We start from the raw sequence: 23,013 nt of genomic DNA on the forward strand, positions 1-23,013 counted from the left end.
TGACACTTGGGCTGGTCAGTTCATCTAGCGAGGAGCCCTCCAGTCTTACCTGGGAGGGGGGTTGTGGGGGTACTTGGCCGCCAACATACTTGGGACAGTTCAGGGAAGGGGGGTAGAACCCCACACTGTTCAGTGTGTAAACTTTCACCTCCTCCAATTTTAAATTTGGTGTCCCACTCTCAGCTCTAGCGGGTGTCCCCATCCAAACTCCCTGTAGGTCAGTCTGTCCAGAAAGCGAATGTGTTAGGCTGGGGAGAGGTCTTCTCCTGCTGGCTGTGTGAGGTGCAGGGGAAGAGGAGTCCTAACTGCATCGGATAAATTCTGTTTTCAGGGTCAGCTGTGCACCACGCTCAGAGCATCTGTCCCCAAGTTTCTAAAATTCGGGGGGATTTTGAGGCAGGAATTGACCAACTTCTGGGCCTTTACCGTTCTCCTGTCTGTTAAGTCAGTCACTGATACCTGCACACTCATTTTCTTGTTCTTGCAGGTTTACGACTTAAGTCTGGTTTTTAGTGGGGTTTCAGGAGCGTCAGGGTAAAGGCATGTGTGTGTTTAGCTGGAATTCTATTCTTAGTCACACTTCAGCTCACCCCAGTCTGGCTCCCACCGCCATCACACCCTTGAAATTGCTCTGGGTAAGGTCCCAGATGCAATGGTGGGATTCTGTCGAGTGTCAGGGCTTGGCTGCACAGAACTGAGTTGATTCCCTCAATCAAACTCAAAGATCTCCTTGACTGACAGACCCAGTGATCAGTTCTCTGACTTTCTCCTATGCAGCCTCTTAGCATATGACACATTTGACCAGTCTCTTCTTGACTTCCATGGAACACCCTCTCTGGGTTCTCCCATCCCACTGACCCCTCCTTGCTGGATGTGCCTCCTTTGCATGACTTCCGAACATCAGAGAACTGTGGGGCATGGCTTGTTCCCTGTCCTCTGTCTACAGTCTCTGCTTAGTGGTCTCAGCCAGCCCATGGTTTAGATGCACCTGTGTGCCGATGACTCCCAGGAGCACATCCTCCAGCCCTGTGCTCTATGCCTGGCTGTGGTTTCCCCACTTGGATGTGCGGGGGGCATCTCAAACCGTATTTCCAGACCAGAACCCCAAGTCAGTTACCTTCCCCCTACACCTTGCCCCCTGATCTCTCTCTCTCCTTCACTGCACTCCTGCCTTGTTTAGTTACTTATTTCCTCTCACACTTGACTTTTTAACCTGCCAAAGGGCAAAGGCTGGGCCTTGCCTGAGCCAGTATTCCACGGCACCTAACATAACACTTGGCATGTAGCTGGTTCTGAAAATTATTTACTGAAGGAACTCAAATAATGAAGGTAGTCCGAGAAGAGTTTGTAAAAAGTGGGGATTTGGTCCTGCACAGACTATGAAAGGCTAAGAAGGCAAAGAAACAAAGCGGGGGGCAAACGAACCTCTGAACCCCCTGGATCCCAACTCTCTGGCTGTGCCCATCACTAAAGATCCCCTTTCCAGAACCTCAGGACACCTAATTCCAGTGTGGCCCAGCCCAGCCCCCACCTGCATCCCTCACTTTCTGCCTCTCAGCCCCGCCCTCCCAGCCCTGAGCCAGGGCTTGTTTTTGGAGGTGGCGATGGGGCCCCAGGGGAACTGAGTCAGTGGCAATAACCAGCCTCACCCCACCACTGTGGGGCGGTGTGTGTTCCTGCTTTCCCCATTGTGGGGTCAGACCAGCAGTAAGGGAGCCAGACTCTGGCTGGCACCATGGCTGGGTTGAGAGTGAGAGTGAGAGTGTCCATGGGGGAGGCCTTCGGGGCTGGCACGTGGAACAAAATATCTGTCAGCATCGTAGGGACCCAGGGAGAGACTCCCCCATTGCCCCTGGATCATCTAGGCAAAGAGTTCACTGCGGACGCTGTGAGTGCTTGGTGGGGACCGAGAAGGGAGCAGGAGGGAGCATGAGGGACGATCCTCTTGGGTACTAACATTCCCCGCCACTCCAGGAGGAGGACTTTGAGGTGACACTTCCCCAGGACGTGGGCTCGGTGCTGCTGCTGCGCGTGCACAAGACGCCCCTGGCGCTGCCCTGCCCTCTGGGATCCTTGGCCCAGGACGCCTGGTTCTGCCGCTGGTTCCAGCTCATGCTGCCCCAGGGCTCCCCACTCCGTTTCCCCTGCTACCAGTGGCTGGAGGGTGAGGAGAGCCTGGTGCTGCGGGAGGGGACCGGCGAGGGGGGCTGAGAGGGAGGAGGGGGCTGGTGTGTTGGGGGAAGGCCAACGGGAGTGGAGAGGTGAGCTGGTGGCCACGGGGACACACAGGGGAGGGGAGCTGGGGAGGCCGTGGGGAGGTGGAGATGGCAGTCTGGTGTGGGAGAAACTGTCCTTATGGGTGGAGGGGACCTGGTAGGAGGTGGCTCGAGTGAAGGGGACAGTGGCTGAAGTCAGAGGTCAGAGGGGTTTCTCTGCCCTTCTCGCCCGCTCCGCTCCTTCCGCAGCGAAGATCTCCTGTGAAGACCACCACCCTAGGCTCCAGCAACAGCGTGAGGAGGAGCTGCAGGCCAGGCGGGAGATGTATCGGTGAAGAGGGGGCTACTGTGTGTGTAGAGGGGTCCACACACTGGTGCCACTGGTGGTGGTGCTACCTGGAGCCCCTGCCTGGTCCTCTGTCCCTTCCCATCACAGCACCACCCTGAACTCCTTAGCAAGGCAAATTCTCAGACCTACTGAATCAGATATCGGAGTGGGGAGGGCAGCAATATTGGTGGTTTTTTGAATATAGTTGATTTACAATATTGTGTTTCAGGTGTACAGCGTATTGATTCAGTTTTGTGTGTGTTTGCAGATTATATTCCATTATAGGTTATTACTAGATATTGGATATAATTCCCTGGGGTATATGGTAAATCCTCATTGCTAGCAACATTGTTCTAACAAGCCTTCCAGATGGCTCTTGCCCACTCAAATTTGAAACCCACTGCTCTAAATGCCTCACTCTTGCTGGCATCTTTCTTGCCCTGGGGCTTTTTGGAACATCAACTTGTGCCCTCTTGGAAATACGCAGAATGGGAAATACGCCACCTCAACCCCCAGGAAACTGATCCTCCAGCATGGGCAAGGGGTGAGAAAGGGGGGGGGGGCTCTTTCTCTGCCCTGGGCTCAGTGTTGTTGGAAGTCAGCTGGGAGAGCTGGGTCCCAGAGGTGCCCCTAGAAGAAGGCGGAGGCTGCAGAGGAGCTGGGGTCGCTGGCCAGGACTCCTGAGGCAGAAAAGCCAGGGATCACACTCAGGAGTAGATTTGCAAAAGGCCAGGGTCTGGCCAGCTGGGCTGCAGGCTTTCACTCCGGGTCCCTGGGGCGCAGCAGCTGCAGGCTCACTTGACTCCTGGTGAGTCCACGTGTGTTGTGAATTACATCCCCCGGAAAACCGCTGCGCTGGGTCTGCCAGCAGCCGCTCCAGGTGAGGGAACAGGTGGAGGGAACTGTGTCGGTGGGGTGGCCTCTCTTCCCTTCTTATCAAAACAAAGATTCAGGAGTCAGAAGACGCAGGGCCACTCATGGCCCTGCCAAAAGGAGCTGTGAAATCTTAGGCAAATTATTTAACCCTTTTGATCCTTACTTTCTTCTGCAAAAGAAACAAAGATACCAGTCTGATTTGTGTTATTGGCAAGAACAGATGAGAAAAATGGTTAAGAATGCAGCTTGTCAGGTGCCACGCCCTGCACAAAAACGTTTCCTGTTTTTCAAAACGTCTCTCAGCTGCTCCAACTGGCTAGACCCTCAGTACTTAAAGTGAAATCTCACATCCACCTGGGAGCTTGTTAGAAATGCAGGCTCTTGGGCTCACCCACTTTAGGCCTACGAAATTATAATCTGCATTTTACCAAGATCCCTTGGGGGAATTAGACTTTTTTTTAATGTTTAATTATTTATTGATTAGATGATACTCTCACATGATTTAAAATTCAGTCAATACAAAAGGGAACACCATGAAATGCCTTTCTCCCATTGCTGGGGGGAATCAATTTTTTGTACTGTAAAATTTGAGAAGCAAAAGAAAAAAAAACAATAAAAATTAAATTGAAAAAAAAAAAGTTTGAGAAGCAGGGTTTGGCCACCACCTGGTGGCAGTGTACTTTAATTGCAAACTGTTCTCTGAAGTTGACTGTTCAAACCCAGAGGCAAAGATTGAATGAACCAAAGAATGAATGAGCAAGTGAATGAGAGGACCACTAGCTGGGGGCTTCTCAGCATTGCAGGGACATGATTTTACCATTTTACCCAAAGGTCTTCAGGCTGTGTTGCTTGCTAGATAAAGAGATTTAGAGATGCTTTAGGCCAGGCCAGAGTTAATTTATGGGTTCCCTCAGGCTATGGAGGCTGAAGGGCCTCTCTGTGGCATCCCTGCCAAAGACAACTCAAGCTTTCATGCCTTCCCACCTTCAGGACAGCCTCCCCTCTGCGAGATGCATCTGTGTTAGTCAGGAATTATGTGCTTGCAAGAACAAAAACAGACTCCAACCAGCAGATAGAAAAAAAAGGATATATATCAACAAGTCACAGAGGTACTCACAGAAGTGAGGGCTGGAAACGTAGTCAGATCTCTTAGGCCAGAAACCAAGGTGATTCTCTCCCTGTCTCTGGAGCCCCCTGTATGTTTCTCTCTCCTGCTTCACTTTTCTCTCTCTCTCTGCAGAACAGCTTTCTTTGGTTCCCAGTCCACACAGTGGAAAATAGCCATAGCTAGCAGTCCCTATGTTTACATGTTATAATCCAGATATCCAGAGAGAAATGGCCCCTCTGGCCCAGCCCCAATCTCCAGTTCCCCGGGAAGGACTCTGACCCAGCTCTGGCCAGGTGCCCAGCTCTGGACCAATCACCTGACCAGGGGAGAGTCTCACTGTGGGAATGTGGCAGCTCCCCCTGCAGCCTTATGGGTGGAGGGGAAGGACAGAGGCTGGGAAGGCCCCTGCTTTTTGAAGGGGACTGGCTCTTACCAGGGCCACCAAGGGGTCTGCCACTCCCTCTCCTTAGTCAGTGGGTTCCCTGTGGCTTCTTGCTGACCGCCTTCCTTCTCCTCCCTCCAGCTGGAAAACTTACAACCCAGGCTGGCCTCACTGCCTGGATGAGGAGACCGTAAAAAACCTGAACCTCAACATCAAATACTCTGTGACCAAGAAAGCCAATTTCTACCTGCAAGGCGGCTCTTTGTGAGGACACCCACCCTCCTCTGCCCCTGGGCCTCAGATGCCCTTGGACCCCTGCCTTCTGCCCTCCCCTACTCAGCTCCCCCATCATCAGGGATATGGGTCAACAGCCCCCACCTGGGCATGGCCTCTGCTCAGCACCTATCCCCACAGGGTGATGGGGACCTCAGGGGCGGTGACTGATCCCAGGGGGGATGAGGCTGGCCAACAGGGGAGGGTCTCCCAGGGCCTCTTGCCTCCCCCTCCCCACCCTTCACAACTTCTGGCAGGCTGGCCGAGCTGAAACTCAAGGGGCTGTGGCACCGCAAGGGGCTCTGGAAGAGTCTGAAGGAGATGACAAAGGTGTTCAGCTTCTGGAAGACGCCAGCCGTTGGTGAGCAGCTCGGGCTGGGGTTCTGAACCTCTTCCCTGGGCATCAGCTCTCGTGGCTGTCAAGAGCCTCAGAAAACCAAGCCCCAATTCACTGCGTGGCCCTGGGCAGGCCCCTGACTTTCTCCCCAGACACAAAAGTGGATATGTACTGGGGGCAGCCCTGACTCCTTAATGCCTTTTAATCCACCAGACACGCGTTGGGCTGCTACATGCCGGTCACTGGGTTAGGGGCTGTGGGTAGAGTCCTTGTCCCCACAGGGCTCGTAACTGAACATGCAAGGGGACATTAGGCTCAAAATCAAATAATGAGTTTCAGTTGGGAAACCTGCTCTTTGGCTCTGATGAGAGTGTGTAAAAGGGGAGGCCTGCCCCAATCCAGGGGGGGGGGGGTCCTGGAAAGCTCTCCAGGGAGGTGACCTTTATGCTGAGACCTCAGAGTTGGGCAGGTGTTCACAGCACTGAGCATGGTGTGTTCAGGGTCAGGGGGCGGTGCTGGAAAGGCCCTGAAGACAGAAGGACCTTTGGGGGAGAGAAGGCTGCTGTGGCCAAAGGGCATTGAGCCAGGGCAGGAAGACAGGAGGTGAAGCAGGGGAGGTGCACGTGCCCGGGCTGTGCGGACTGTGGAGGCCATGGCAGGAACTCCGGCCACGCCATGGGAGGCTTCAACTGGCAGCCGGCTGGGGAGTAATGTGGCCAGATGTGCTCTGTGCAGGGTGGGCTGTTAGGGGACGAGAGTGGAAGCAGGAGAAACAGTTATAAGGCTCTGGCTGTGGTGAGCAGAGGATGGGAGCCTCAGCAGGACCGTGACAGCACAGATGGAGTGGACATGCAAACCAAGAGCTACTGAGGATGGAGGATCATGGGGACTTGATGGGAGGTTGGGGGCTGCCAGGAGGTCCCCAGGCTCTGCCACAGGCCATCTGGTGGACTGAGGTGCCATTCCCGGGATGCCAGGCAATGGGGAAGGGAGTGGACTGAAGCAGGAAACCATGTTCCGCCTTGGATAAGCTGGGTTAGAGTCATGGGGTTGGGGACAGCACGTAGGCGGTGGGACAGGTGGGCTGGGGACTAAGATTTGCTGTTTGGCAAATGAGCAGTGACTGAAGCCGAGGGGTCAGAGGAGGTCACCCTGAGAAAGGTAGAGCCAGAGAGGAGAAGGTAGCACAGGATGGACGAGGGGGAGGCCACCGCGCCAGTCAGGGGGAGCCCTCTAGGGGTTGGGGTGACCCGTCCCATCTCCCCTTCCCCCTGCAGGGTACGTGTTTGAGCACTGGCAGGAGGACGCCTTCTTTGCCTACCAGTTCCTGAATGGCCTCAGCCCGGTTCTGATCCAACGCTGTCGCTGCCTCCCAAAGAACTTCCCTGTCACCGATGCCATGGTGGCCCCCATGTTGGGCCCAGGGACCAGCCTGCAGGCTGAGCTGGAGGTGAGGGGCACAAGGGCCCAGGCTCTGCACACCCCCATCTCAGTCCTTCAGGCCCATCCCTACTGGAGAGGAACAGCACTCACTTTTGTTGAGGACCTACTGTGTGCCACATGCCAGGAATACCCTCTCCTGTGCAAACTCTTCTCCTGCCCCCCCAACTCCCATACTCCCCACCTTAAGAAAAGCTAGGTGGCAGCCCTGGATCCCCTCTCTCTCCCACAGAAGGGCTCCGTGTTCCTGGTGGATCATGGCATCCTCTCTGGCGTCCGCACCAATGTCATTAATGGGAGGCCTCAGTTCTCTGCCGCCCCAATGACCCTGCTCTACCAGTGGCCAGGATGTGGGCCTCTGCTGCCCCTCGCCATCCAGGTCAGCAGCTGGGTGGGGGGCAGGGCAAGGGTGGAGAGAGGTCTGACTGAGTGGTTGACAGACACTCAAGACTGCCTCTTCCCACTGGCCCCTCCTCTAGCTCAGCCAGACCCCTGGGCCTGACAGCCCTATCTTTCTGCCCACCGACGACAAGTGGGACTGGCTGCTGGCCAAGACGTGGGTGCGCAATGCCTGAGTTCACCTTCCACGAGGCCCTCGCACACCTGTTAATGGGGCACCTGATAGCCGAGGTCTTCACCCTGGCTCTGCTGCGCCAGCTGCCCCATTGCCACCCACTCTTCAAGGTCAGTGACTCAGCAAGATGGCCCAGACTGTGCCCCACACCTGCAGTTCCCTGTCCCTCAGCCGGCCCCTCGGACTGCCTCTTCCAAGCAGCCTGTCCCCAGGTGGTCCTGTCCTTCCAGGCGGGAGTGCTGAGCTCCCACCCTGCTTCAGCAGCACCTCCCTGCACAGTGCCCCTGAGTCCCTGCTTTCCTGCAGGCCCTGAGCTGGGGTGAGATGATGGGGACTTGGGCAAGGCAAGGGACCACGTGTGAGAGCAGACTGTGCCCCCGGAGAGGTTCCCTTCTTAGGGGTGCTCAGGCCAACAGCCATCACAGAAGCCCAGCTCCAAGGAAAGGAGAGACCTGAGGATGACAGATGCCAAAGTGTGAACGTGGCTTTGACCAATAGCTTTTCTGCAGATAGCTGTGGGGGGCAGAGGGGCAGAGACATGGCTCTAAGGTGGGCTCTGCTAAGCCTTCAGATGGCCCAGATTCATTTCCTCCAGGAACCTGGAGCATCTCCTCTATGAAGGGTGGGATTTCCCCCCACGCAGGGCCCACGGCTGCTCAGAGTTTCTGATTCTTGCTTGGACAGTCTCCTGGGTCCTGGATGCAGGCCCCACTCTGTCCTCTTCTATCCAAGTTGATTCTTCCTGACAGTCTGCAGCTCCCAGGGCTTGGCACTCAGAGGTGGGCTCTGGGGGATGGTTCCATGTTGCTAAGCCCTCAGATCCTAGTTTTCATGGTGCTTTGCCTGCCTAGGGGTTAGGAAATCCCAGGATGCCAGAGCTGGGGGGACTCAGCGCTTATCCAGCTCAGCCCTTTCTTTTGCCTGGTGATCTGATGCCTAGAGAGAGGAAGGCGCATGCCTGAGGTCACAGAACAAGATGCTGGTGGACCCGAGCCCCCGTCCCTGGGCCTGGAGCCGTCATCCCTGTCCCAGGCTGCCCCTCTTGTCCCTGTCATCTCTTTCCACGGTGATTTACAGGACTGGATATGTCTGCGTGAGGAGGTCTGAGGCCAGAGAGACACAGGCTTCACCCGGCTGTGCCTTCTCTGGCCCTTACAGCTGCTGATCCCACATACACGGTACACCCTGTACATCAGCACACTGGGCCGCGAGCTGCTCATCGCCTCCAGGAAGGTGGTGGACAGGGTAAGGACTGCTTGAGGGAGGGTGGGGGCGGGATATTCCTTCAATAGGAAGAATCTGGGGTCCTAGGGTGGGAGTGGCCCTGTCTCCCTATCAGTCCTGCCTCTGAGGCAAGGGCTGCGGCACCCAGGAGTCCCATCTCCCAGTCCACAGGCCTTGGCCTTGAAGGTTTGTCTGAGCTGATACAGAGGCACATGGAAGAGCTGAACTACTCCGCCCTGTGTCTGCCCGAGGATATCCGGGCCCGAGGAGTTGAAGACATCCCGGGCTACTACTACCGAGATGACGGGATGAAGATCTGGGATGCAGTGGAGCGGTGAGGGGGTCAACCCCAGAGAGCTGGGGTTTGGGGGGTCAGGCAGGAAGACAGGAAGGAGAGGGAAGGCTCAGGGAGGCTCCCCACCAGGAGGAGGGCTGGACATTAATGGCGCTGGGCACTGGGCAGGGGCACTCCTCAGAGAGGGTCAGGGTTGACAGCTGGGACGGAACCCGGTGCACCTTGCAGCTTTGTCTCCGAAATCATCAACAACTACTACCCAAGTGATGAGTCTGTCCGCGATGACAGTGAACTCCAGGCCTGGGTATGGGAGATCTTCTCCGAGGGCTTCCTAGGCCGGGAGAGCTCAGGTAGGGGGACCTCAGTTCTTCCATCCTGCCCTCAGGCTTCTGCATCCTGTCCTCAGGACCCCGGTAGCCCCATTCCCAGCCCAGCTCTCTCTGCAGGTCTACCCTCCTCCCTGCGGACACGGGAAGCCCTGATACAGTATGTTACCATGGTGATATTCAACTGCTCGGCCAAGCATTCTGCTGTCAGTGCGGGGCAGGTGAGAAGGGTCAGTGCCAGGGCGGCAGGAATGAAGTGAGCCCGGCTCCCAGCCTCACTCTGCCCTCTTGGCCTTCAGTTTGACTTCGGTGCCTGGATGCCCAACCTGCCGCCCTCCATGCAGCTGCCACCGCCCACCTCCAAAGGCCAGGCAAAGCTGGAGGGGTTCCTAGCTACCCTCCCACCAGTCAATGCCACGTGTGATATGATCATTATCTTCTGGATGCTAAGCAAGGAGCCTGGAGATCAAGTGAGTGTGGGGCTGAGGGCCAGGCCAGGCCAGCTCTGGGAAGGGAGGGAGTGTTGCTTACCCTCCCTGACCCAGAACCCACTCTGCCATCAGACCCCACTGAACCTTCCAGGGGATCACACGGGTGTTGGACATCTCACAAGGAGGATCAAATGGCCAAATGAGATGATGCAGAGTCACCCTTAGCTGCAAGGATGTGTGATGTGCTCCAGGGTGGCTGCCCCCTTTAAAACTCCACCTTGAGCTTTCATCCCTGACAGCCGCCTGCAGTAATCTTCACTGTCCGGGGGGCAGGGGCGTGGATGAAGCTTCAGGTCCCCCAGCGTGGACAGCTAAGGTGGATCCCAGCCCCTTCATCCAACCTTGTGTTTGGTTCCCAGCGGCCCCTGGGCACCTACCCAGATAAGCACTTCACTGAGGAGGCCCCGCGTCGGAGCATCGCCGCCTTCCAGAACCACCTGGCCCAGATCTCACGGGACATCCGGGAGCGGAACCAGGGCCTGGAGCTGCCCTATACCTACCTGGACCCTCCCCTCATTGAGAACAGTATCTCCATCTAAATTCCCTGGAGAATAGGGCCCGAGGTAGCACCCCTTTGACCCCATCACTCTTGGCTACATTTCACCCAGAGTAAAGGACTCCCCAGAAAACCAGGCCCCCATATGCCTCTCCTGGGACAATCAGGCCTAACGTCACTTACCCCCCACCCATAATGAAACAGAAACAGCAATAATCCAGAGAACAGAGCCTCATGGGATGGTACCACTATGCCTTTTGAAGGCTCCAGGCCTCAAAGTGCCTGCACACTCACAGCCCCCTGGAAGTGTGCTGTGGGGACTTTAACCCTGCCCCTGATCCCACTGGATCTGATGGTCACCTGACTCAAGGGCAGTCCTCCTCCAGACTGTCCAGCAGCGCAAGGAGTGGCCTGTTCAAAAACTGCCCAAGAGATTGGTGGTGACCTGTGGTCCCAGCTTTAAAATAAACCACTCACTGAGAAAGGGCCATGGGAAGCCAGCAAGATGAGGAGGATGTACTGCTGGGACATGCAGGCAGTGCCCACATGTGCTTTGTAAAAGATGTGCCCCAAAGTTGAACAAAAGCCTTGCGTACTATAAAACAGTTTCCATTTCCAGAGACTTAGGCAATATTATATCATTCTAGATTCAGTCATATGTTGCTTTCTAGATTTAGTCTTAAGTGATGGAATTCCAACATTTCACATACATTCTTTAATCTTGCTTTTCTTTGTTCTTGTTCCAACTCAGTGAGCTTTCATTAAAGCCAAAAATGTGTCCCCTTGAATTCATGTAATGATTTCCTTCTCTGTCTCATATTGCAGGTATCAGAGCTTGGGTTTTTCCGTTTCACTAGTTGTTATAAAACAATGTGGACAGATGCAATATATATTTGAATAACTGCATCAGCATGGCCATGAAATAAGCAGAACAATGCTTCAGAAAGAGCAGTGCTGCCCGACAGGCAGAATGTGAACTGTCCTTCTTTACTGAGAGTCAGGGTAACCCCAAGTGATTCGGAGATATAAAGCTGTTAAACTTCTTTGGTTTAAAACAATTCCTGCTAACTCAAGCAATCAAAGAGTTTATGGAAAAGAAACTGAGTGCCTTGAGGGACTACTGAAAGGGATAAACCACTTAAAGAAAGGGATGAACAGAGTAAGAGCTCAACACAGTCCTCAAGAAGGCCTGGAAACCCGGACGTTCTGGACACAGGGACCAGTGGGCAAGCTCCCTCAGGCACTGCTGTCAGAATGATGAAGTTCCTACCACGTTTCGTCCTTGAATTATTTGCCTCGATATTCACATTCCATGAAGGAGAGTCTGTTTGACTTAACTTGGAGTGGCAGAAACCACCGGTGGCTGTGGGGAGGAGGCGTTTGGGCTCATCAGATATCGCAGGCACTTCCCAACATTTCCCAGGCTACTTTGCGGTTTGGTTGCGGCCACATGACCAATTCTGGCCAATGGCTTGTGAGAGGAGTGACGTATGTCACTTCCAAGATGAGGCAGGTAAGAGCTGGTGTGCTGCCTCCATGCTTCTCTCCCCCTTGAGGCTATCTCAGAGGCATGTTCCACAACATATGAGCCCGTCCTTCCCTCCGTCACTAGGCTGTAAGCTCATGAGGACAGAGTTCATAACTGCCCTCCACACTGCAGGTGCTAGGTAGAGGCTGAATGGAGGAATTAATACACAAATGATTCCTAAAATCCTTCTGTGTCCTTTTTCACTTACCTGTGTGCTCCTCTCCTAGATGGTGAGTTTCTGGAAGGCAGGAACTGGGTCTCATTCAGCTTTGTATGCCTGGTGCCCTGCTTTGTGCTGACACATGAGAGATACCCAACAAAAGTCTGTTTAATGATGGATGAAAGGAAAAATGGATGAATGGATAGATGGATGGATGGATGAAGTAGTAGAGTAGAAGGTTGTTACAGGTAACATTCACCTCTAGGGGATATACTGTTCACTCTTCAGAATGGTGGTCCCCTTGGCTTAGGTGAGGACTTCCTTATGGACAATGAGACATTGAACATCCAGACCCCAATGTCATGCTGTGAGGACCCCCACCCCAACTGTGCTTTCTAGCCACAGGGGAAGGACTGGGCCCCTCTTCACCACCAGGACTCCTGCCTCCACTATCCCAGGTGTTTCACTTCGGAAATTCAGGAGTCATGGAAAGAGGAAAGAGGCGGGAGTGTAGGGTGGAAGGTCCCAGAAGAGCCCAGCTTACCCCCTGTCAAGAGTTCCACAACTGGGTAGAGTGAGTCACCAGGGAAGGAGGAGGACAAAGGTGTGTGTAGGTAGCAGCAAAGGAGTAGAAAGCGAGATGCAACTCTAAGACATTAGCACGGAACAAGGTTGATGAGACAATTCAGACACAGGGGTTGTCAGACATAAAAATTAAAGGCAAGTAACCAAAGGAAGCAACTATTTGCAACAAATAGTAAATATCTGAAATATATAAAGAGCTTCTACAAATAAATAACCCAGCAGAAAAAAAGGGCAAAGAACATAACACAAAATTCACAAAAGGTGGCTCATAAAATAAACCTAAATGTCTAATAAACATGCGAAAAGATATTTAACCTCACTGGTCATTAGTGAAGTGTACTCAGAGTTGTCAAGGGTGTGAATCCACAGGGCCCTGGTTAAACAGTGTGACAGTGTAGCTTTGGAGGAGAACTCTTTGGAAGGCTCAATCAAACTTTAGAATAAAAAAAAGGGGGTTTAATCCAGCAAAGCACTTACAAGAAAATGTCTTACTGAAAACTCCCATATTTGCATAAAGAAATGTTTACAGTGATGTTCTATGCAATGTTATTTATAGTAGGGGGAAAAAAACTTTTAGAAATGTAAATGTCTGTCAGAAAGAGAATGTTAAATTAGGAAACAATTCTACTGAGAAAAATAATGTAGTTAGTAATAAAGTCAATCCTTAAATGCTGACATAGGGAAAACATTGATGATGTATTGTTATGTAGGTGGAAACTAGTCACACAATGATTAGCATGGTATGATTCCTTTTATCGTTAAAAAAAAAAAAAAAAAACTAAGGGTGTGGGATTGTATAGCAGGGCCACCATGAGAAGTAAGGGAGTGGGGACTTTAAACTGAGAGAAGAACCCTGGATAAAGAGATCAGTTTGTTTCCTGATACACTCACAGAAACAGCCATGTTAAGAAAAAAATATCCAAAACTGATCAAGAGGAACACTGCCTAACCTTTCAAGGATATTTAGTTTTCTAGAAGAATGTACTATTGCTTGATTTTGCCATTTATTATTAATAAAGGCCTCAGTCTATGTGAAGTTCATGTAACTTGCATCTGGTAGAGATGGAAATGATTTCTGCTCAGTTAAAAAAAAAAAAGAGGGGAGAATTGAGTGAGGGCATTATCTAGGGATAAATAGATTGCATAATCCTCAACCTTTTTTTAAGAGAAGGTATCTTTGTCTTAACGAATTGAAGAAAATCAAAGCACTGAACAAAAACAGTCAATGAAAACTTATGGCTAGTTTAAACATTTAACTATCACATAAATGACTTGATTGTTATAACACAAAAAAAGAAAATAGATTACTTCATTAGAGATGAAAATTTATATGCATATATTTTTATTAAAGATTATTGAAAACAACAACAACAAAAAAGATAACTCCAAAAGTGGCAGTTTATTGCTCTGTAGGACATTAGCTAATTTGGTATCTTACCCAGCAATCTTATCCTAATTTTTTTTTTATGAAATGTGCCTACAAATATGAGCTCCTCAGCTATTCCCGAAACGAGCATTACCACCTTGCTGAGTTGAATGACTGTGTGTCATTTGACTTTGACTTGGGTTCATTCTAAATTGTATGATCAAGTGTTTATTTTGAAAGCTACACTGACAGGCTGGGGGGGTGGGGGTGGGTCCCAGCCTTGCCGTGCCTAGAGCCTGCGTCTCTTCTTCCCTCCTTGCCAGGTCGCCTTCCAGCCTCGTCCTGTCCCGAACTTTGCGCGCGCCTGCTCTCTCCCTGATCCATGCTGGACTTCTCGAATGCCTTGGATCACTATCTAGGGAGGAGGGGCAACGGATCTCACCCCTACTGAGAAAGCGCTGAGGATAGGAACGGAGGCTACAGGCGCAGAAATGGAAAGAGGGACGGGCTGGCAGTGGGAGGACACGGGCTGACTCAGTGTCCGCTACCTGGAGTGGTTTACGGGGACATCCCCCTCCAGGGCTGGGCTAGGACTGGGCGGAAGCGCAGAGGAGGAGACGCCCAGAGCCTACTCCCGAGACACCCGCAGCGGGGCGGAGTCATCGGGAGCAGCCAAAAGCAGACCCGGGTGCCGAGAGGCGGAGGCCAGCAGAGGCTACAGCGAGAGGTGAGGTCCCACGGCGGGCTCGGGGCGAGGGCCTGGGCGGCGGGGAGGTGCTAGGCGGGTCCCGGGATCGCACCGCACCGGGAGAGACGCCGCCAGGGCGCAGGCCACCCGGGCCCCAACCTGGTGCATACGCATCCCCGCCACCCCGACGGCTCTCAGTCGCGCAGCCAGCCTGCCCCCGCCTCGTCTCCTGCAGCACCTCAGACCCCTCGACGGCAGGCCATGGGCGAGTATTGGGTGCGTGTGGCCACCGGCTCCTTCCTGGGCTCGGGGACCTGGGACAACGTGTAGGTGAGCCTGGTGGGACCCAAAGGCGAGAGCCCTGCCCTGCGGCTGGATAACTTCGGGAAAGACTTCAACCGTGGGTCGTTGAGTGCGGTGCCGCCGTCCTGGCCCCCGGGACACTCCATCCCCCAACCCCCACCTCGCCACGACCCTCCTCCCTCTCCCCTCCCCCCGAGGAGGAGGACTTCGAGATGACGCCCCCTCCCCTACCCAGGACGTGGGCCCGGTGCTGCTGCTGCTGCGCGTGCACAAGACGTCCCTGGCTCTGCCCAGCCCGCTGGGATCCTTGGCCCCGGACGCCTGGTTCTGTCACTGGTTACAGCTCATGCCGCCCCGGGGCTCCCCGCTCTGCTTCCCCTGCTACCAGTGGCTTGAGGGCGAGGGGAGCCTGGTGCTGCGGGAGGGGACAGGTGAGGGGGCACCACGGGCTGGGGCCCAGGGAGGCTAGTGTGGTTGTGGGCCAGGGGAGGGCACCGGTGCGCTGATGTGGCCACAGAGCGGGAGGAGGGGAAGGTGGAGGAGGGGAGACCACCTCGTGGTGATAGAAGGTGCAGGAGGGGGAGGAGCAGCTGGGAGAAATTACACTTATTGGTGGGAGAAGGGGACCTGGTAGAGGGACCAATGGTGGGGAGGAGGGAGTGGTTTGGACCAGAGGATCAGGTAGGGACGCGGTGGGGGGAGGCGGGTAATGAGTGGAGGAGGGAGGGGCTAATGGGAAAGGAACAGGACTGTGAAGCCAGGGTAGGGGAGGCAGGCAACTCCCCCTCCACCCCCGCACAGGTTGATAATGACTAGCACCCTCCCTTCTCTTCCCTCCAGCTCTGCTCTTTGGCCCCCTGTTGGCCTCAGCTGTGGAGCTGGGTCATTGAGTGGGAGGGGCAGGGAGCAGGCTGCCGCTTGCTGAGGCAGAGTCTGCCTGGGATGGGAGCAGGAGTGGGAAGGGGTTTCTCTATCCCTCGGGGAAGAGCAAGAGGCCAATGGCTGACCAACATTCCAGTCCAGATGTCCCACCCCAGAGAAGAGGAGGGAGAGAGGCTGGGGTGCTGAGGGTTGGTCCAGGTCCCCCTCACTCCTTCCCTCCCCCAGCCAAAGTTGTCTGGCAAGACAGCCACTGTCTGCTCTATGCCCAGCACCAGGCAGAGATTAAGGAGAGGCAGCAGAAATACCGGTGAGCAGCTCAGGAGAACTTGGGGCTGGCAGTCCCTAGAACCCCCACTTCCTAGCTTTCTGGCAACAAAGAGGCTTGCTTGCTCCTGCTTGCTGAGGTCAGCTGAGCCTCAGATCTGACCAAGAACAACACACCTGTGAGGAGCCCCTGTCCTGGGATAATCTTCTTCCAGAGCCTCTAGTCCTAAAGCCCTCCCTGCACAACCAGGCCTGGGGGCCCAGCCCCTGTTACCCTTCCCCATCCTGAAGGGTGTGGTCCAGCCACCCCACTCCCATCTCTGCCCTTTACAGGTGGAGTGAGTTTCTCCTGGGGATACCCCACTGCCTGGATGCTGAAAACCTCAAGGAGCTTGATCCCAACCTGCGTTACTCAATCACCAAAGAAATCAACTAGAACGTGAGCCCACCTGCCCCCGCCCGACACCTCCCTCACTGCACCCCCGTTTCCCTCCCAGGCTCTCCCACTCATCATAGGAACATCGCCTTGAAGCTGAAGGGACTGCTGGACAGCCAGCGGCCCTGGAGGAGCCTGGATGAGATCCACCGCACCTTCATCTTCTCCAAATCACCCGTGTCAGGTCTGGGTATGAGGGAGACCAGGTGGCTGCGGCAGGGCCAGAGGGTCTGCAGGGGTCACCTTAGAGGACTGAGAACCCGAGAGCTAGACTGAGAACATTCTGGAAATCACAGAGCTCATCCTGCACTGCTGCCCATTCCCTCCCCTGTCCTTCACAGAGCCTCATTTGTGCCCTGAGAAGGCATGCTTTTTGTCACCTGGGGGGAGGTTGGTCTCTGTGTAGGAGGAACAGGTGGTAGGGGCTGAGGGACCCAGAGAGGATGCTCGTCCCAAATGTCCCCTCTCAGGATAGACTAAGGCCCACTCTTCAAGGAGTCATCCTCACCCATCAGGGCTTCAGCAAGAATGGCCAGGAAGTAAGTTCTAGGAACTCCGCTTCTTTGTCAAGGCAAGTTCAAACACCTCCCAGCAAAGCGCTCTATCTTTGCCGTCTCCGAAAGTCTACAGCCTCTCTCCTGTGGCTGAATTGCGGTCTGTTTGCTGGTCATCCTCCTCCCCTGACTTCATAACTACATCTTCAAACTGTTCCCAACACTGAGTTGTTCTGACAACTGGAAACACCTGTCCTATGTATATCCTCAGAAATCAGATAGATTTTTTCCTCCCAGCAGTGCTGCCTACTTGGCTGGGGCCTTGTGTCTTGCATGCAGGCTTGAAAATCAAACTAAGTTGAAGGATTCAGGCACTTCCACTCTCCAATATCCTTGTCCCCCAGGGCTGCACTGTGGGTCCAAACCATACATGTTGTACCTCGGTTCCAAAAACACTAGCCACACACCCGAGGTGATGAAAACTCTGAGTGGTTGTTCTGGTTTAACTAAGTATCCAGACTGTCCTGTGGCTAAAATGCAGGAGAACAGGACATGGGCCTGGTGAGTTTTAATTTTAACAGAGAATTAGAAGGACCCCAAGAGGCCAAGAAGGATGGGCTCTGCTGGTATCTGGCATTCCTCAGTCTTCTGATTCTCTCAAATTCTGCCCGAATCCCAAATACAGTCAGTGCACATCACAGAGCACCTGAGGCTTCCCTCAAAGTGGGTGTGGCTAAGGGAATCGGTGACTCCTCAGGAAGAACCCAGATTCTGATCCCTTGTTTTCTGAGAAACCACTCACTAGTTAAGTCATCCACCCAGTTGGGGTAGGAAAAGGGGAGCATCCGAGAGTGACTGTGCGGTGGCAGTGCTGGAGGCTGGGGACTTGTGTCCTTGGGCACCAGGGTGACCCTCTCCACACCCACCCCCTGCAGAGTACATGTTTGAACTTTGGCAAGAGAATACCTTCTTTGCCTACCAGTTTCTGAACGGCCTCAACCCAGTTCTGATCCAGTGCTGTCACTGCCTCCCAAAGAACTTCCCTGTCATTGATGCCATGGTGGCACCTGTGCTGGGCCCCTGGACCAGTCTGCAGGCTGAGCTGGAGGTGAGGGGTGCAGGGGTCCAGCCAACCTTCCACCACCTCCCAGTGCCTTCAGGAGCCCAGATGCCCTGGCTCCCAGTCCCCCAGATCCCTTCTCTTCCACCCAGCCGTCATCCTCTCCTACCCCTTTCCCACTAGCTCAGCCACTCCTCTGAGTGCTCCTCACGGCAGCGAGGGGGTTGTTCTTCGAGGGCAAAGACTGAGGGGGCAGGGCTGAGTGGGGAATGCTCTCTCCTGGTGCTTTGCAAGGCTCCGGGCATTTGGCAGGACCCCACAGCTCAGAAACGCGACTCTCATGGTTACTGAGGAGACCGTTCAGCTGGTCAGCTAAATGCTTCCCAGAGCTGCCATCCGCCCCAACCCCCATCCCTGGACTACTGGGATGAGAGGTGCCCCAACCCCAAGAGAGTGCCTTCTGCATCCAAAGGTGCTGTCCTCCAGGAAGGCTCTCTCTTACTGTCTGTCCTTGAAGCTTGGGCCTGGCTACAGCAGAAGCACCTCCAATATTTGGGCGACAGTCTCTTTCTTTGGAACCAGAAGGTGGCTCTGGGCTGGGATCCCCACTGGCTCCAGGGATGAGCTTCCTTTAAGTGAAATCTCTGTGGGTGCAGAGTAACTCCCCCTCCCTCCCTCAGCTTCCCAGGACTGCACAGAGCTGCCCCCTCTCTAGCCCTCCTCTCCATCCTCTTCTCCCCCAAAGGGCTCTCTGTACCTGGTAAACCATGCCATCCTCTCAGGCCTCCCCCTCAATGTCGTTAACGGGCAACCCCAGTTTATGAGTGCCCCCTGACCCTGCTGCACCAGCGCCCTGGTGGACCCTTGCTGCCCCTCGCCATCCAGGTCAGCAAGGCAGAGCCTTGGGGAGGTGCGGGGATATGTGGGGAGCATATCATATGCTGAGGATGACTGAAAGGTTTCCTCTCCCTATGCAACTGTTTCAAGTGCTAACCATCACATACCATCCTATCCTACCCAGCCCCTCCCAGCCTCTGCCCCACACAACTGGGGCTCTGCCTGACTTTGTGCTGGTACAAGGAGCCCTCAGCTGGGCTCTGCACAAGTGCCAACAAGGTGGCCTTGGATCGCTTCGCCTCTCAGCGACTCCACTTCCTCTCTTGCTGTACTAGAAGTGATCACAAGAAACTCTCATATGGTGCTGAGTGTGTACCCAGCACTGTTCTAAGTACTTGACTGGCATTAATTCATTAAATCCTCAGCAACCCAAAGAGAAGAGGATTATGATCACCAACCTTATTTTAGAGATAAGAAACCTGAGTCACAGAGAGGTTAATTAACTTTCCTGAGGCCACACAGCTAGTATGGGAATTGACCATGTGATCAGCCCCATGGACATGGTGATGGGCCACACTTTTTTGCAGCCAGTTTCTGACTGACACCCCCTCCCCTGTGCCCCCGACTCCAGCTCACTCAGACCCCTGGCCCTGGCAGCCCCATCTTGCTGCCCTGTGATGCGGCTGAGGACTGGCTCCTGGCCAAGACCTTGGTGCAATATTCAGGATTCCTGGTGCACGAGATTGTCATGCATCTGCTCCGAGCCCACTTTGTGATGGAAGCCTTTTCTCTGTCCATGCTGCGGCAGCTGCCCGTGTGCCACCCCATCTTCAAGCTAGGGAGGACCAGTCCTCTCAGTGCCAGGAGCCATGGGGGACCTGGAGCTGCCTCATCTAACGTGGGACTCTGGTTCTCCCCAGCTGCTCATTCCTCATTTCTGCTACACCTTCCACATCAACATCCAAGCCCGCACTGGGCTCTTTGCAGCAGGAAAGCTCGTCCACCAGGTCAGGGCCCTGGGAGGCCTGGGATCCTGGTGGTCAGCAAAGGGGGCCAGGAAGGGGCTGAGGTTTGGTCCTGAGCCCCCTGCTCCTGGCACAGTTGGCTCTCTGCTCGTTACAGGCAACATCACTGGGACAGGTGGGCTGCGTGGAGCTGCTGGCCAAAGGGCTGAAGGCTGTCACCTACCGCTCCCTCTGCCTGCCCCACCACCTGGCTGATTGAGAGGTTCAGGACCTTGTCCACTACTACGACCGAGATGATACACTCTGGATCTGGGTGGCCATAGAGAGGTGAATCTCCCTGGGGTCTGAGCCAGGGAGGCCTGGCTCTGAGCCTCGCCCTCAGCTACTTCTCTGTCAATTTGTTCTTCAACTTCCCCCCACCTTCTGCCAAAACACACTGCTGTCTCACAGCACTTTCCTGCCTCCTCTTCTTTCCCAACTGTGTGACCTTGGGCAAGTCACTTAACCACTCTGTCTGTTTCTTCATCTGAAAATGGGGCTAATAAGAGACCTACCTCGTAGGTTAATATTAGGATTAAATGTTAGGACCTAAGCACAAATCTCAGGTGAATAGGACAGGCTCTTTGAGCATTAGCTATTATTATTATTAACCCCAAAGACAGTCTCCACATCTCTAGACTTTCCTTCTAAATTTCCCTCACTGGAGACCTCCTTGGAATGTACCTCTGGCCTCCACCCCCATGGCCAAACGTTCTTGATATCTGGCCTCCTTGTGGGTCCCCATTCCTGCCATTACCCAGCATAACAACCCTCCCCAGGTACTGGAGTCTGTGAGAGTTCTGCTCATGCACCTCATGGGGCTCTGTTTTTGGCCACGAGGAACGCAGCATTCAGGCGGCATCTCATCCACTCTGGAGTTTGCCGTTCCCTTTCCACTCTTCCTCCTCAGCACACATGGAGCCTAAGGAGGCCAGGCACCCCGATTCTTTTTGTCTCTGTATCCAAACACTGCCCCTTCTTCAAACCCAGCTCATGCCCACCTCCCTTTGAAGTTCTCCGGGACTCCCCCCCAGTGAACATCCCTAGCTGGAGCTGCCTGTGTCAAAACCCTTCTTAGCCATGGATCATAAGCCCTGCTGTGACTGGGGGTGGATGCCATGGAGAGCTAGGCAAACCCCAGTCTGCCCTTTGGGAACCGGTCTAGGAAAGGACCCAACTAGCCCAGGAGCCATGGGGGACCTGGAGCTGCAACACAGAGAAGTCTGGCATCTGATCCTTCTCCGTGGCTTGATGTGGCTCAGAAAACTGGGTTGCAAATGCCTGCAGGGCCAGCAAGCAGGAAGGAGGGTGGGCAGAGACTGTGGCCGGTGGAGAACTTACGTTTGTCTGATGGGGAGAATGGCGACCCAGCTATGACAATAGCCAGAGCTTTAGATTTTTCTAGAGAGACTGGACATTTTCTAATATTTAAATATTGGCTATTGATTCAGCTTGAAAAAGAAACACAGAAAACCTCGGCAGCCAATCAAAACATACCTACAAACCAACTATGGTTCTCAGGCCCCTGGTTTGCACCCCCTGGTGGAGACTGAGGCCTCTAGGTTTGAAGCTTAGCTGGGCGGTTCATATGATGTGTATTTGGCCATTTTCTTTCTCTGGCCTCAGTTTCCTCCTTTTGGGGCAGCTGGTCTCAGTGGTCTCTTCCAACCCACATCCCTGGGCAGCACAGGCTCCCAACTGTTAGTCACCATGTACTCCTGATCGATCCCCAGCTTGGTGTCCAACATTGTTGACATCTACTACCAGGACGACAGTGCAGTGAGCAAGGACTTGGAGCTGCAGGCCTCAGTCAGGGAGATCTTCCAGGAGGGATTGCTAAGCCATGTGAGCTCAGATGAGCATCCCTGTCTGCCGGCCTCGAGACCCCACTTCTCTGGGGCAGCAGGTCTTGGGTTTCAGCTCTGTTCCTTCCATCTGCCTCCATCCAGAGGTCCCTTCCGCCCTGGACAGCTGCACTGGCCTCATTGAGTATCTCACTATGATCGTCTTCAACTGCTCAGCCCAACATGCTACCACCAACAGTGGCCAGATGAGGGTGTGCCAGACTCGGTGGGGATAAGTGGACATAGCAGGAATACTGGCATTCCTGTGCTTACTGAGTTTGGGGGGTCAGTTTGATTTCAGTGCCTGGATGCCCAATATTCCCCACCACCACGCAGCTCCACCTGCCTACCGCCAAAGGCCAGACAAACCTGGTGGCCTCACTTCCTGAGGTGGATGCCACGTGCCACACCCTTGTGCACCTCTGGGGTATCAGCGACAACACCAAGGACACTGTAAACAAGGCCTAGGGTGGGGATGGGAGTCGGCTTCTCAGATTCCAGGAGAGTGGGTGGGGTGTGATGAAGTGGATCACTTGGAAGGTGCACTTAGCAGGTTGGGCTCCTCCGTGGGCAGGGCCTGGAGTGACATGTTGCTGGGGGTGTGGTTTAGGATAGCATGGGTTCCTAGTAGGTGGAGCTTAGAGTGGTTGGGGTTTCAAAGGGATCATGACTTGGGTGGTCTAGGTTTAGGGTGCTCTTTTGGCTACGAGGATGGGTGATTTATGTCTCAAGTTGGATGAGTCTTGGATGGTCTGAGTTCCTAGGTGGACGGGGCTTGGGTGGTGGTCTATGTTCTCTGGTGAATTTTCTGGTAGTTGGAGGTCCTCAGTGGTCTGGATCCCTAGGTAGGAGGACTTAAAATGGATCAGAACCGCGGACCGGGACATCGCGGGGCGGGGGTCCCAGCCTTGTCTCCTTTGATCCCCAACTGCACCTGGGCACCTACTGAGCACTTCACAGAGGACTCCCCGCGCAGGAGCATCGCCTCCTTCTAGAGCCGCCTGGCCAAGATCTCACGCGACATCCGGGAGCGGAACCGGGGCCTGGAGCTGCCCTACGCGTGGTCCTGGACCCCACGGTGGGGAACAGCATCGCCACATGAGCGCATGGCGCGCCCCAGCCCCAGCGCGCAGCCCGCGGCGCCAGCCCTGCCGCCTATGCCCCGACTAAACGTCCACGTGCACTGACAGACCCAG

At 54.3% G+C, this 23,013-nt stretch overlaps 2 protein-coding genes across 2 annotated transcripts; both read left to right on the forward strand.

Moving 5' to 3' along the window:
- Positions 1-4: 4 nt before the first annotated feature.
- Positions 5-11,154, forward strand: LOC102517336 (arachidonate 15-lipoxygenase type B). The gene is given in 15 exon segments (XM_014552599.2): positions 5-1,888; positions 1,975-2,164; positions 2,466-2,547; positions 5,052-5,174; positions 5,441-5,544; positions 6,798-6,970; positions 7,193-7,339; positions 7,440-7,532; positions 7,534-7,644; positions 8,693-8,779; positions 8,923-9,092; positions 9,282-9,403; positions 9,500-9,600; positions 9,679-9,849; positions 10,230-11,154. Coding segments are annotated over 15 exon segments (2,007 nt in total). The 5' UTR covers positions 5-1,735; the 3' UTR covers positions 10,410-11,154.
- A 3,104-nt stretch (positions 11,155-14,258) lies between these two features.
- On the forward strand, positions 14,259-23,013 carry LOC102503958 (arachidonate 15-lipoxygenase B-like). The gene is given in 10 exon segments (XM_032498749.1): positions 14,259-14,969; positions 15,232-15,427; positions 16,104-16,185; positions 16,476-16,762; positions 18,008-18,180; positions 18,715-18,717; positions 18,878-18,962; positions 18,965-19,017; positions 19,601-19,976; positions 20,092-23,013. Coding segments are annotated over 10 exon segments (1,368 nt in total). The 5' UTR covers positions 14,259-14,954; the 3' UTR covers positions 20,190-23,013.

Source organism: Camelus ferus, chromosome 16 (genome assembly GCF_009834535.1).
Source record: "Camelus ferus isolate YT-003-E chromosome 16, BCGSAC_Cfer_1.0, whole genome shotgun sequence".
Taxonomy (NCBI): Eukaryota; Metazoa; Chordata; class Mammalia; order Artiodactyla; family Camelidae; genus Camelus; species Camelus ferus.